Below are 14,629 nucleotides of genomic sequence, written 5' to 3'. Positions count from 1 at the left end.
CTATGCTTGCTGTAATACATACTATGGAAGATAACGCATGTATGTGCAGGATAGTGCATATCTGATATATGATAGTATTCTGAATATTTATACATGTAACTGGCGTGTAAATGTTAAAATTTGCCCCAGTATGCCCATCCCTAGGTGGCTTTAGTAAAGTAAAAACAAATGTGTTGAAATGTGTTCCTCTTGCTTTATAGTTGATTTAAATTCAGAAAGTAAAGAAAATCAATGGATGGGTGTCAGTGTTCAAAGCCAAGGACCAGGAGGAAAGATCGTGGTAAGTTTTTATGTAATGTAATGTTTATGGAGCTAGACTTATTGGCACATAAGTGCCAGAGTGGGGGAGGCCATAGGCCACAAGGGCCATGGCCTTCTCAAAAATTGGCGGTCAGAAGAGTTGGTTATGGCTCTACTTCCCCGCTGTAATTTAAAATCTGTGGGCAGCACCACGCAGCATTGCTGTACAATGAAGATTACTGGGGCAGGCCTGCTTGTTGACACTGCGCGGTGGCTGCCTGAAAATTCTAAAATTACAGCAACTGGGGGGGAGTCATGCCACAGGATCCTGCTGGGGCTAGGACAGAGCTTCCCCCCTCCCCCCCAACCAAACAAGAAAGCGTTCTGCTGCCTATGTATTGGCAAACAATAGTTTGGATAGTGCAGTCTGAGGACTGGAACAAGAATGTCCCTCCTCCCAACATCAAAAATCATGAGATTTTTCCCCAACAGAATAAAGGACTGGAATAGGGGGTGAAGCAAGTCTGAGGCTCCCTATAGAACTTGGTTCATGCCTTAAGATGACCTTCAGGGTCAGAATAATAAAGAAAAGCATAAATAACATTTTACTACATGTAAATCCACATCCTTAGCTTTTTTCCTCAAACATGCCCTCCCCTCCCATAAAATAAGGGGCAACACGAGATTTGGGTTATTTGGAACACCCTATGAATATTTTAAATTGTATTTCAGTTTTTATATCTCCCTCCAAAAACTCTAACATGGTGCTTACCAATCTTTTTGTGGCTCCCTCTGACCCCATGATAACAGCCAAATAAAATTGTGTGACCCTTTGGAAGTTCAGAATAATGCTGTACCTGTGGAAAGCCCACCCAGACCATGACCCAAAACATGGCTTTTGTGACTCCCATTTGAAATCCCAACCCACGATTTGGGAAGCTCTGAATTAACTTTATTTTGTATATCCAAAAATATTTTTTAAAATCGGAAAAGCATGGGAGAGAGTGAATAGAATACCTGCCAATTTGTGTAAATGTTACCAAAAACCTAAGAAAATATTGGTTTGCAATCAGAAGTTAAACCTAATACCTGCATGGTTCTGTGCTGATAAAATCTCTGCTCCTCATGTACCTTTCTGTCCTGGAAATATTTTTAACATGTCTAGAACTGCATGGCATCTTCAGAGAGCAGGGTTTGTAGTTTACTAAAAATTTACTATACTGCTCATGCTGACTTATAAAACCAAGAGGTGTACAATCCACAGTAATAAAAAGAACTCCATATAGCAAAATTGGACACTCAATGAGTAAAGTTAAACTGAAGTAGCAAAAAGTTCAGATAAGAGTTGAATAGAGCAGAATAAGGCGGCCTAAGAGAGGAACCCTGATCCTGGCCATTAGAACCTAAGAATATAAGAGCCATACTGGGTCAGATCAATGGTCCAACTAGCCCATTATCCTGTTTTCAAAGTGGCCAATCTGGGTCACAAGTGCCAGGCAAAAACTCGGATAACAGCAACATTCCATGCTACTGATCCCGGGGCAAGCACCATATAGGTAGACAATATACTGTATCTACTTGAATATAGGATGAGATTTTTGGGTGAAAAAAATGGGCCAAAAATGGGGGTCTCATCCTATATTCGGGTCATCACCCGACACCCCCCCTCCCGGACTTCATGCAGGCTTCTGGTAGGCCAGGACAGGAGGGATCCTTCTCGTCTCCCATCTACCTAACAATTTTTTTTATCTCCCCCCACCTCCCCCCCGCGTACCTTTTTTGCCAGTTTTAATCCCTGGTGGCCAAGTGGTGTATGGGGCAGGAGCGATCTTTCTGCATTCCTGCCCCGTGCTGGACCGCTGCCTCCGATCTCGCAGCGTACCCCAAAGGACCGAGCTATTCGTGCTCCCTCCTCTGACCTGCACCGCTCTCAGATTGGTTGCTTCCAGTTCTCACAGGATGAGAACTGGTGGAAGCCAATCGGAGAGCGGTGCAGGGCCAAGCAGGGAGCACGAATAGCTCGGTCCTGTGGGGATCTGCTGTGAGATTGGAGGCAGCGGCTCAGCACAGGGCAGGAACATGGAAAAATCGCTCTTGCCTCATACACCACTGGACCACCAGGGATTAAAACTGGCAAAAAAGGTACACGCGGGTGGGCAGACAGATGGGGGGGGAAGATAAAAAAAATTGTTAGGTGGACATGAGATGAGAGGGATCCCTCTTGTCCCAGCCTATCACTAGACCACCAGAGGAGGTACAAGGTAGGAAGGTGGGACAGGGTGCAGAGCTTGGCAGGGAGTGAGGGAGCTGGCTGCATAGCCTGGTGGGGCAGGGAAGGGAGCTGGGTGCAGAGTCTGGTAGGGAGTGAGGGGGGGCTTGCTGCATAGCCTGGTAAGGCAGGGAAGGAAGGGAGCTGGGTGCAGAGCCTGGCAGGGAGTGAAGGGGGCCTTCTGTATAGCCTGGTAGAGCAGGAAAAGAAGGGAGGTGGGTGCAGAGCCTGGTAGGGAGTGAGGGGGACTGGCTGCATAGCCTGGTAGGGCAGGAAAAGAAGGGAGGTAGGTGCAGAGCCTGGTTGGGAGTGTGGGGGGCTGGCTGCATAGCCTGGTAGGGCAGGGAAGGAAGGGAGCAGAGCCTTGGAGAGCCTGGTGGAGAAGGGGGCTCGGTGCAGAACCTAGCAGGAAGGGGGGCTGAGTGCAGAGCCTGGCAGGGGAGGGCGTGAGAGAGTGGACACTGGGTGCAGATCCTGGCAGGGCATGGCACTTAAATATTAACCCCCATCTTATATTCGAGTCAACCATTTTTCCTCCTTTTTTGGGGGGAAAAATGGGGGTCTCGACTTATATTTGGATCAACTTATATTCGAGTATATACGGTATTAAACAATTAAAACAAATAGAAAACCACAAAGCTTTTTATATCGGGGTAGGAAAAGCCTCAGACTAGGGGATGTTAAAAATTTTCAGACTCTCCCCTTATCAATCATCGGCTCAAATTTCCCTGTTTTTTTGTGTATATCTTTGCTTCCTTCTCGTATACTATATCTGTAGATCATTTAGATGGGTTAAACTGGGGGGGGGGGGTCGGTTTGTGTGTGTGTGTGTGGGGGGGGTTATTCCCTTTTTAAAAATTTTTACATGGTGCAACCAATTTGTTTTGGTTGGGGTGTCTAATGAATGTGCATCTTCCTGGTTTTCCATTTTTTTTCCTTTGAAAACATTTGAGCCAACACATATTCAGAGCACACATTTCTCTCTCTCTCTCCCCGAAACACATGAACCATTTACTGAGCAATGTTAACTATGTTCTTCATTAACCCTAAAGGGGATCATGTTGTATCATCAATCTAATTTGTGATTAAGGTTATAATGTACATCTTGTAGGACACTTGACAGACCTCAATATATGTGGGATTGGATTCTCTCTGCTAGATAGCAAATGATACTTGACTTTACCAATGGAGATTGGTCATTAATGTGTTTCTTTTTTTTTCTTGCTATAATAAAGTAAGATTTTATGTAATTACAGACTTGTGCACATCGATATGAGAAGAGGCTATATGTAAATACAAAACAGGAGTCTCGCGATATCTTTGGGAGGTGCTACATATTAAGCCAAGATCTTACAATTACTGATGACGGTATGGATGGTGGAGAATGGAGCTTCTGTGAAGGACGATTGAGGGGCCATGAGAAGTTTGGCTCTTGTCAGCAGGGAGTAGCTGCAACATTTACTAGAGATTACCATTATGTGGTATTTGGGGCCCCAGGAGCTCATAATTGGAAAGGTATGGAAACCAGGTTTTTGGGTTTTATCTGTTTCACTATTTTTCATTAATCTCAACTGTCTAGTCTTTCTGCTTGTAACTTACACAATTATTGAGTCTTGACTATATTGTCAGTGTCATTTTGTCATTCTGATTATCTGTCAATAAATATGCTTCAACTAATTCAAACATCATTGACTAGGAACTTGATATTAAAGGGCCTTAAATTTATGGCAAAATGCACCTGTTAACTAATATTGCTATGTGATAAACCATCATGTAATCTTCCAGGCCAGCACAGTAGCCAGCATGTGGTAACTAAATGTAGTGTGGGGCTGTCAGTCAAAGAAGCCATTGGTACTGGTTTCCAGTGTTACATGTTGGCTATTAGTAGCAGAGATAATATTGATTTGTCACATTGAATGGCAGGTCTGTCTGTTTTGATAACTAATAACAGTGGCATAGCCAAGGGTGGGCCTGGGTAGGCCACCTGTCTAGTGGCCCATGAGGCTCCAAACACCTCAGTGGTGGCGCCTCACTCCCCTCTCTCCCTCGTCTTCATCTGAGCCACATCCCCAGTCTACCTCATAGAAATCACTGCCAGCAGCATCTTTAGGCAACCTGCACCAGCTCTACAGGCTTCCCTGTACCATGTTCCTGCCCTCGATGATGTCATTTCCTGTTTCCTCACAGGTGGGGACATGGTAGATGGAAGCCTGCAGGGCCAGCGCAGGCTGACTATAGAAATTGCCACCGGTGGCATCTCTGATGTACACCTTGGGGTGGGGGCTTAGAAAGAGATGAGCAGATGCCAATTTTGGGCAGAGGTGATGGAGAAAGAAGTAGGGACATAGGGGATGGAAGGGAAGAGAGAAGGTGATGGAGGCAGGGGTGAAGGGGAGATTGAAAAAAAAAAAATTGCATGTATGTACAGGGGTGAGAGTGAGAAGGGCCTACTGCTACTACTACTATTATTAATTGTAGCGCTACCAGACTCAAGTAGCACTGTACAGAGTCACAAAGAGTAAGAAAACATTCCCTGCTCGGAAGAGCTTACAGTCTTCAGCAGTGATTTCCTTTTTGCTACCCTCCCATAAAGGCCTTGTTTGTGGATTTTTCTTGAAAGTGTTGAACAGACCACTTTAGTTTAACCAATAGAAAGGTGGTATCTCAAATCCATGACCTTTAATCAACATTTTCCATAGTTTTGGCCAGAGATCTCTTTGTATCTCTTAAAGTAATTTTATACCTCACAGTAGAGAATGACAAATTTTTCCCCATACCCACAAGTTTTGTCCCTGTCCCTACCCCATTCCTGGAACAATGTTTGTGGAATATAAAATTTTTTTATTTTATTGCATTGTACAAACAATACCATCCTGCTGCCATAAAAACAACAAAGCTTGCCAGACCCACCTCCTAGGCACAAACAAGAGAAGATTATGCAGGTCCGGAGGCAACTGAGCAGTCTGAGCCTGTAAAACATAATTTTAGATAGGGCAGTTGAGACGAGGCTTGCTCAAGGTCTGATTTTATTTTTATTTATTTATTTTTTTTTTGGGGGGGGGGGTTAAATCATAATGAAAAAAGGAGTTGAATTTCATGTTTATTTTAATTTGGGTTTTTCTTTTTTTCCATTTGATTTGATTTTAGATCAAATGCACAAACAATAATCCAACTCATTGGAAACAAACAATTTTTATTATTATTGTATTGCAATTGGCAAGACTGAAAGTTTGCAAACATTGTGTCCTTCCAAATGAGGTGGAGCAGACAGATTTAGAGTCAGTAACTGGCTGTTATATAATAGGCGTCTATTTTGCTTTTAACACATTAAGAAGACTACTTTATGAGACGTTGTTATCTCTGCACAGCACTTTGATCCCCCAAAGCTTGCAGGCATGCCAAAACATCAATATCCATGTCCTTTTAAGTGATTCCAGCTCAATGATTTAAAACCATGGGGGTCTGGGTATGATTTAAACACTGGCTGATGTGGCTATTTTATTCCTGGGTATTCAGTGCTAGTATTTCAAATATTGGGGTTCCAGCACTTAATTTGGGTTCCAACATTAAGACTAATACTTGGATAAAATTTGACAGCCTTTTTGCCATCTTGTGTTCTATGGTTTTCAAGACTTGTCAAATAGTTTGCATGCTTTAGAGTCAAAGGAACCACCCCCTCATTAAGGAAGGTACCCAACAGGTCCTATAAAATATTAAGGCATATTTTGCAGCAGTTTCAGTGTTGAATAGATGTAAGGAATACATCACAAGTTCTGCTGGAGGATTTTTAAAATCTAATTCAGCATTAACCTACTCAAGATTGCTCCAAGCTGAGCCTTAAATTTGTGAAGTCTCTTTAATGTTACAGGAAGAGATTAGAATTCTATCAATCTTACTAGTAAGAAAACTGTGGGCTCAATTTACTTTATTCTGAGCCTAGTCAAGTCAATATTTGGAAGTAGATTTGCAATAATGAAAGAGTGTGAAGGCTTATGGTTTCTTGGTTATTGCAGTTGTCTAGATGGTGCCACACCTGAGATTGCTTGGCCAACAGTTCAGCCACCTTGTTGTGACTTTCTTCAGTACGATGCTGTTGTTGGTCTTGATGCTGGTTTTTAATTAGTGCTTCCAGATCCTGATTGGTTGGTTTCTGTTCAATTATACTTTAAACTTGTGAAAGGCAGGAAAGATCATTGGCTTCTGTCTAATCAATTGAAACTGCTGAAAGTGGGAAAAGTTTTTCTTGCTTCATTTGGGGGGTGGGGGGGGCACTAAACTTACATTGTAGGAATGGTTGCCAAGCTTTTTATGTTGAGTTCTTTGTGTTGAGGTTATGGAGGTGTCTTGTTTTGTACTAATTTTTGGTTTTCTAGGATCCTTGTGTTATAGAATTTGATAGTATGACCAGTTTTCACCTGATTTATATGTATTGTTTTTAAAGTGTCTCATGAGTTCTTGTAGCCTTTATCTACAGTGCAGCCAGTTTCACCTCTGTATGAGTGGCCAGAGCTGCTTGGGATTTCATGGGAGGGGGGGAAGAGAGCAATCCTTCACTCATGCCAATATACATGATTTGTTTCTGGGGCATGCTGTATGCTGATATTCTTTTTAGCAGCTTCCCAATGCAATCTGTCGCTCCTCGGAATATTTCTGTAATTGTTTTTCACATTGAAAGTGTAGAATATGTTGTATAGGTCAGTGGTGCAAACTCCTTCTTTAATGCATTTCAAATTGTATTTTTTAGACAGCAGGACATGAAAAATGTATGAGGTAGTCAAGCCTTTTACAAGGCACTCAATATGCACATTTACAAACTATGCATGATGGCAAACTCCTCCCTTACCATAACCCCCTGAAAACTTGTATATAGTCTGGATAAAATTTACACGTGTATAGAATATATACGGTACATCATTTTTTTGCACATACCAAGCAGGCAATTTCTAAAAGGTGTCGAGTATTGCCCCATTTGAAAATTGACTAGGGTTGTGTTTGTAATTTTAGGCTCCAAAGTGGGTCAACTTGGAGCAAATTGAGGCATGGGAAAAATTTAGATTTAGCAGTGAACACCCAACAAGATCTTCAGTGAAAAGCAGACCTAAATTTATCTTAAGCTTAGGTGAATTTTCAGCTGGAAACATACAGCTTGAACATACCCATTTCAAAATTGTGCATGCCACTTGTATAAATGTAAGAGCAGTGGCTTTGCTAAGAATCATTACTTATATGTGTAAATCTGCTTTCTGCTTGTGCAAATGGTGTCCAAACCTTAAACTTACCTCAAGTTTATAACTTAGGTGCCTAAATTTAGAAGTTCACAGATTAATATTCAGCCACTATGGTAAGCACTTAATATCTGGATTTTTTTTTTACTACTGCAGCATGCATTTTTAAGTGCCACTGTCTAGATCAGTGTTTCTCAAACTTTCTTGAGCCGAGGCACACTAAATTTAGTGGCCACAGCTTGAGGCACCCAGAAGTGCGCGGACATCGCTGTATTGACATCACGCATATGCGTTACATCATCACATCGATGTCTGCGCATGTGCAGGGGCCCTGAGACGCCAGTAGGGGGGTGCCAGCAAGTAAGAGGGCCAGAGAGGAGAGACACTGGCGCCAGCTGATTGTCTACATCAGTATTTCTCAACTACTTCAAGCTAAGTACCCCCTAAGTCTAACAAATATCAACTGAGTACCCTAACCACAGACCTCCCTAGGCCCACCCAAGCTCTGCCCCAGATCCCATCCCCTTTACTAATTGTAATGCAATTTTTTGCATTCTTTATTCATATACACATAATATACACAGCAGATATAAATTCTCAAAATTAACATATTTCAATCACTATATTGAAAATAAAATCATTTTACCTACCGGCGATCCTCTGCAGGCTGCTGTAATTAGCTTTAAAGGTGAGACCGTTAGGCCAGGGGGAAGCCAGAGGACGCTAGAAAGAAGGGGGAAACACGCAGGCCTTTGGCGAATTGGGTAGCGCTGGCACTGTACCGCTTAGGGAAGTCAGCTGACAGGCACCTCTCTTCCTCCTCAGTGTGCCGTGGCACACTAGTGTGCCTCAGCACACAGTTTGAGATACACTGGTCTAGATGGTGACTGTTGCTGAAAATCTGGATAAGGCTGTTGGCACTGGAATTTATCCAAATAATGGCAGTATGCAGCCCACTGTTCGGATAATTTATCTGGATATCTTAGGATAACCTTTTCTGTCTTATATAGAAACATGATAGCAGATAAAGGCCAAATGGCCCATCCAGTCTGACCATCCATAGTAACCATTATCTCTTCCTCTCTCTAAGTGATTCTACATACCTATCCCATGCCTTCTTGAATTCAGACACAGTCTCTGTCTTCACCACCTCTTCCAGGAGACTGTTCTACACATCTACCATCCTTTCTGTAAAAAAAGTATTTCCTTAGATTACTCCTGAGCTTATCACTTCTTAACTTCATCCTATGTCCTCATTCCAGAGCTTCCTTTCAAATGAGACTCAACTCATGCGCATTTACATCACATAGGTGTTTAAATGTCTCTATCATATCTCCCTTCTCCCGCCTTTTCTCCAAAGTACATAGATTGAGATCTTTAAATTTGTCCCTATACGCCTAATGATGAAGACCATGCACCATTTTAGTAGCCTTCCTCTGGACTGACTCCATCCTTTTTATATCTTTTTTGAAGGTGCAGCCTCCAAAATTGTACACAATATTCTAAATGAGGTCTCGCCAAAGTCTTATACAGGGGCGTCAAATACCTCCTTTTTCCTACTGGCCATACCTTTCCCTGTGCACCCTAGCATCCTTCTAGCTTTCACCATCGCCTTTTCAACCTGTTTGGGTACCTTAAGATCATCACATACAATCATACACAAGTCCCGCTCTTCTGTCATGCACATAAGTTCTTCACCCCCTAAACTGTATCTTTCCCTCGGGTTTTGCAGCCTAAATACATGACCTTGCATTTCTTAGCATTAAATTTTAGCTGCAAAATTTCAGACCATTCTTCAAGCTTCTCCAGGTCTTTCTTCGTTGTTCACCGCATCTGGGGTGTCTACTCTTGCAGATTTTGGTATCATCTGCAAAGAGGCAAATCTTACCCAACAGCCCTTCAGTAATATCATTTATAAAAATGTTAAAAGAACAGAACCTTGAGGCCCATCTCTGCTAACAACCCTTTCCTCAGAGTGATAGCGATCTCAATTGAACACTACCCTCTGTCACCTTCCACTCAACCAATTCTTGACCCAGCCTGTCACTTTGGGACCCATCCCAAGGGCACTCAGCTTATTTATTAGACATCTGTGTGGAACACTGTCAAAGGCTTTGTTAAATCTAAATACACCACATCTAGCGCACTCCTATCCAGTTCTTTGGTCACCCAGTCAAATAAATTGATCAGATTTGTCTGACAAGACCTACCTCTAGTGAATCCATTTTGCCTCCTGGAGACTGAATGCTGCCACCATCTGGGATTACTCTGACTGCTCCCACATGTTCAATCCGGTGTTGAGGTAGTCTGTAAGGAAGTTGAGTCACTATCTAGATAGTACTGCTTAAAATCCCATTTGGTAGCACTTGAACAGCAGACGCTTTTGAATATTGACCCAATAGTTTTCAGCGTCTGCCTCAAAATATTCTTAGGCTGAACATTCAAAGACTTTTATATCTTAATCTGAACTCAAACTAAAAGATGATCCTTTTAAATCTTGAACCTGAATAACAACACATAAATGAAATAGCCACATATATTAAGTTGCCCTATGCCTCACTTTTGAATATTTTTTTTTTTATCCTTCTTCATGTTCTTCTGCAATTTGCAAATGTGTGATATATATGGGGCAAATAAACTAAATAATACTATTTTAGAAAGCCTTAGTCTGAAGCAAGACCTTTTAACGGCAAAAGATAGAAAACAGCTAGTTTGCACTTTGCTGTATTGAAAAATCAAAAATGGCTTTTTCACTATTGCCCATTGCCTCCTTCAGTCCAAATGATTATAATCTGAATGGATGGCAATTCTCTAACTGAATGAAATGACCAGCAGTGAAGCAGTTGTCTATAGTAGTGAAATTGGCCCTGAGTTGTCAGCAGTTCAGTAGCAGCACATTTTGGTGAACCCCGTAACTTTGCTAAGGGCTAAAATGTGTTGTGGCAATATGTTGGCTGTAGTACCAGAAAGATACCAGCTCTACTACTGTTACTGTTTGTCAAATGTGGAGGAAAACAGATTGTGGTAGAAAATGGCCTATAACAGTGGTTTCCGAACCTTATCCTGGAGGCAAACCAGCCAGTCAGGTTTTTAGGATATCCACAATGATTATTCATGAGAGAGATTGCTAATCTAATCTAATCTTCTATTTGTGCGTGGCTCATACCTATACATGCTCAAGGTGACTTTAAAGAGAGGAGGGAGGAAGGAGAGGAGGGAGGGGAAGGGAGAGAAAAGAGGGGGGAGTGGAGGTGGGATGGAAGGGGAAAGGGGAGGAAAAGAGGAGAGCGTAAAGGAGATTAAATGTCAAACAGAAGGGTTTTCAGTTTTCTTCAGAAGATGGTGTGGCAAGGTTCAGTTCTGGTCATTTCTGTAAGGCCGTTCTCAGTTTTTACTCCTAGAAAGGTAAGCACGGAGTGGAAAACTCGTTTGTAGTGAGGATCTTTTGTGGATGGGAGATTTAGTAGCATCCGGTTGAGATTTGCATGCTCTGTTTGGCTGGGTGCCTTCAGGACCAGGGTTGAGAACCACTGGCCTATCACAAATCTGTTTTAACTTGTTTACTACCTGAATATCTTTTGTTTGTGTGTGTATGAATGCTACAGGTAGTTCCCAATTGTATTGATCTTTACATCTCACTTGTAAAGCAAAAAAAAGGGATTGCCTCCCAAAAGTGGTTAGGCTTAAGTTCTTGAATTTCTAAAATGTTAGTCCTATTCATCCCCAGAAGAAGCCATGACATCTTCATAATGCATGAGTTGATTTCATATCATGGTTTAAAGCTGCATAAACTTATACTTTCCTTATTCATCATAGTGTTCATCCTGCTATTTCCTTGGTTCCAACTTTCTCTCATATCTTCTTCCACCCATTACTGCTAATCAAGTTTTATGTTAACCCCTTCACCCCATTTTTTTTTTTTATTTACCATTTTCATTCCTGTAGGGATGGTTCGAGCAGAACAAAAGAATTCCACTTTGGAGGAGTTGCTTGCATTTGAAGATGATGGGCCTTATGAGGTTGGTGGTGAGAACCAGAACGATGGAAATCTAATTCCAGTTCCAGCGAACAGTTATTTAGGTAGGCCTGGGGAACAATGAGCTGAGTTTGGAAGGTTACAATAGTTCTTAAGATTTGATTCAGTGCAACAACTCCAGGAAAAAATTACTTCCCATCTGGTTTTCTAGTGGTGTACGTGTGGTTTGAAGGAGTCTATTTGGCATCGCTTAATGTAGTCAATCATTCAAGTATATGAAGAAATACATTATTTTGTTATGATGGATATCATTATTTCACAGAATAAATACAAATATGGTGTCAATTACTGGTACTTTTAAAGAAAAATGCTATTTTAAACTGTTTTGATTTCAGTGCAATTGAAAAATATTTTTTCTAGCGCTTTGTATGATTCTTGTTTTATGTTTACGCAGTTCCTTGCATTTGTGTTGAGCTTCAGTACATGTTTGACAGTGTTTCTCATTTAATATTTGGGGGTTTTTTTGACATGTAAAATACATATTTCCAGCCTGTCTTCTGCAAAATTGACAAGTCATGCCTGAGTATAAACTGTGGGATGGATACAACATCTTTTTAAGTCAGACCAAGAAAAAATAATGCAGGTCCAGTATTTCTGGAAATGTAACTGTTTATATCAATTGTAATGAACTGGATTTTGGATTGTTTAGATTTAATTAATTGTTTCTAAATACAAGCACAAGATCAGTTACATTTCAACCAAAATAGGTTATTTCTTATCCCCATTGGATTTGCAAGCAAAGGCCTCAGTAATGTGAATTAGCTTAAGGTTAAATTCTGCATATGTTGCCTAAAAAACCATTGCTGAAAAGGTCAGCAGTGCAGTTCTACTGTATAAACTGCCTCTGGTGTTAGGTGCAGTTTATAGAATTGTGCGTAGTGCTCATCTGCGCAACTAACATTTAGGTGCAGGCATTTATGCCAATGAAAAGTAGACCTAGATGCCTTTTCCTGTTATGCATGGATCAGGCGTAGTCTAACAGTGCATCTAACTTAGGAACACCCAAGAGCCGGTCATTTTCCTCCTCTTGCCACATCACCTCTTGAGATCTATGCTTTAGAATTTATGTGCTCCACTGTGTAGAACAGTGATGTATCATCAGGATCTTCAGTGAATCCCCCAGCCCAGCCATGCAGTGTGTGTGCGTGCGTTTGTGTGTGTTTACTTGTTGCTTGGTGCAGTTTGACTGGTGGAGCAGGCTGCCTTCTCAATCAAACTGTATCAGCAAAATGTAAGCATCAACAACAAAAAAAGCACAGCTGGGTTGAAGATTCAACCAGCCCCATAAAGGCCCTGATGGTACTACTCTCAGATTGATTGGTTCAGCAGGCACGGCCAGAGCTCTGCCTCCCAACCAGTTCCTTCCTTGGTCCTCTGATGTAAGAGTCAGTGGGTTGTTGAGTGGGCAGGGCCTAGCTGCCTAGCAGTAACAGCACTGAAGGAAGTTTTTTTTTCTTCTCTTCTTCCACCTGCCCACTGCAGTTGTTACCTCTCTCTTCCTCCCCCCCTTTCCCCGCAGTCTTCTGTCCTTGTCCTTGTCAGCAATTAACTCAACTTGCATTCAGCCAGCGGATCGAGAACTTTTTCCTGCAGGGCTTGCCTACTATGACAACTTCCTGTTTCTGTGTAGGCAGGGCCCTGCAGGGAAAAGGTGCTGATGCTGGCTGAATGTAGGTTGAGGTAATTGTTGCCAGGAATAAGGAAGAAGACTGCAGAGAAGGGGAGGGGGAAGGAAGAGATACTGAATAAGATGGAAGGGGGCATCAGGGGACATGCTGACAATGGAGGTAGATAGGAAGGCATGCTGGGCAGGAAGGAAGGTGGAGGAAGATCATATCATGGGGAGATGCTGAAAAGAGGAGAAACTGGGGGACCAGATGCTGGAAAGGAAGCCAGGTGGAAGGGGAGGTCAAGAGAGAAGGTGGAAGGGGACATTGAGGGTGTTGAACATGCAGAAAGATGGAAAATTGAGGATGGAAGATGGATGGGAGAACTGGAGAGGAAGGCATTTTGCAGGGGAGATCGGGGGAAAAATGCTAGAAAAAAATGCTAGAAAGGAGGCTGGATAGAAGAAGATGTTGGACAAGACACTAGATAGGAGAGATCAGGGAAAGATGGTGGAAAGGTAGTTGGGAGAAAATACTAGAAATGGAGGAAGATGGAAAATGGGGGAGGGGGTCATGTGTGCAGCAAAGAAGGTAGAAGGGGATATTGGGGAAGATGCTAGACAAGAAAGATAGGAGAGATCAGGGGTAATTCTGGATATGGTAGGAAGAAAATTGGGGGAGATCTTAGACAGGAGGGTAGTTGGAAGGGAAGATCAGAGAGAAATGGCTGGACTTGAAGGAAAGGAAGTCAAGAGAAATACCTGATATGGATGGAGAGGGGAAATGTTTGACATGAGTTTTGGAGAGAGATGGAAAGGTAGACAGCAGCAGTAAAATGAGGATGAGGAGGAATGACATTTGAGAAGCAGACAAATTGGAGAAGGCTGAACATGAAAAATCAATGTCTGAGGGGAGGAAATGAAGAAAATAGGAGGACAGAAAAAAAAAGAAGTCAAATGGACAGGAGACCCAGAAGACGGAGGGAAGCATAAATCAGAGAAGGACCATATTGATTTGAAAAATAAAATGACCAGACAACAAAACGTAGAAAAAATAATTTTCTGTTTTGTGATTAGAATGTTGTATTTGGAATGTACATCGTGCTGGAGCTGCTGTTTAGTCATGACTGGGGCCCAGCACATAAATTTGGAAGGGGACCCCCAAGGCCCATTACCAAGCTGCGTCATTTTCAGCTTTCAATAGGGGGCCAGGGGGCCAAGGGCAATGCCATAGTTATACCCCCCTCTACAAC

General features: G+C 42.2%; 1 protein-coding gene across 2 annotated transcripts in view; it reads left to right on the top strand.

Moving 5' to 3' along the window:
- Window positions 1-14,629, top strand: part of ITGA6 (integrin subunit alpha 6) — a 143,903-nt gene that overhangs the window by 52,458 nt on the left and 76,816 nt on the right. For both annotated transcript variants that reach the window (XM_033944748.1, XM_033944749.1), the window contains exons 3-5: window positions 201-280; window positions 3,766-4,024; window positions 11,680-11,814. In XM_033944748.1, coding sequence (XP_033800639.1) covers window positions 201-280; window positions 3,766-4,024; window positions 11,680-11,814 — 474 coding nt within the window. The remainder of the gene's footprint in view (window positions 1-200; window positions 281-3,765; window positions 4,025-11,679; window positions 11,815-14,629) is intronic.

This window comes from Geotrypetes seraphini, chromosome 5 (assembly GCF_902459505.1).
Source record: "Geotrypetes seraphini chromosome 5, aGeoSer1.1, whole genome shotgun sequence".
Taxonomy (NCBI): domain Eukaryota; kingdom Metazoa; phylum Chordata; class Amphibia; order Gymnophiona; family Dermophiidae; genus Geotrypetes; species Geotrypetes seraphini.
The sequence above is the reverse complement of the archived record's forward strand: the minus strand, read 5'-3'. Positions and strand labels throughout refer to the sequence as shown.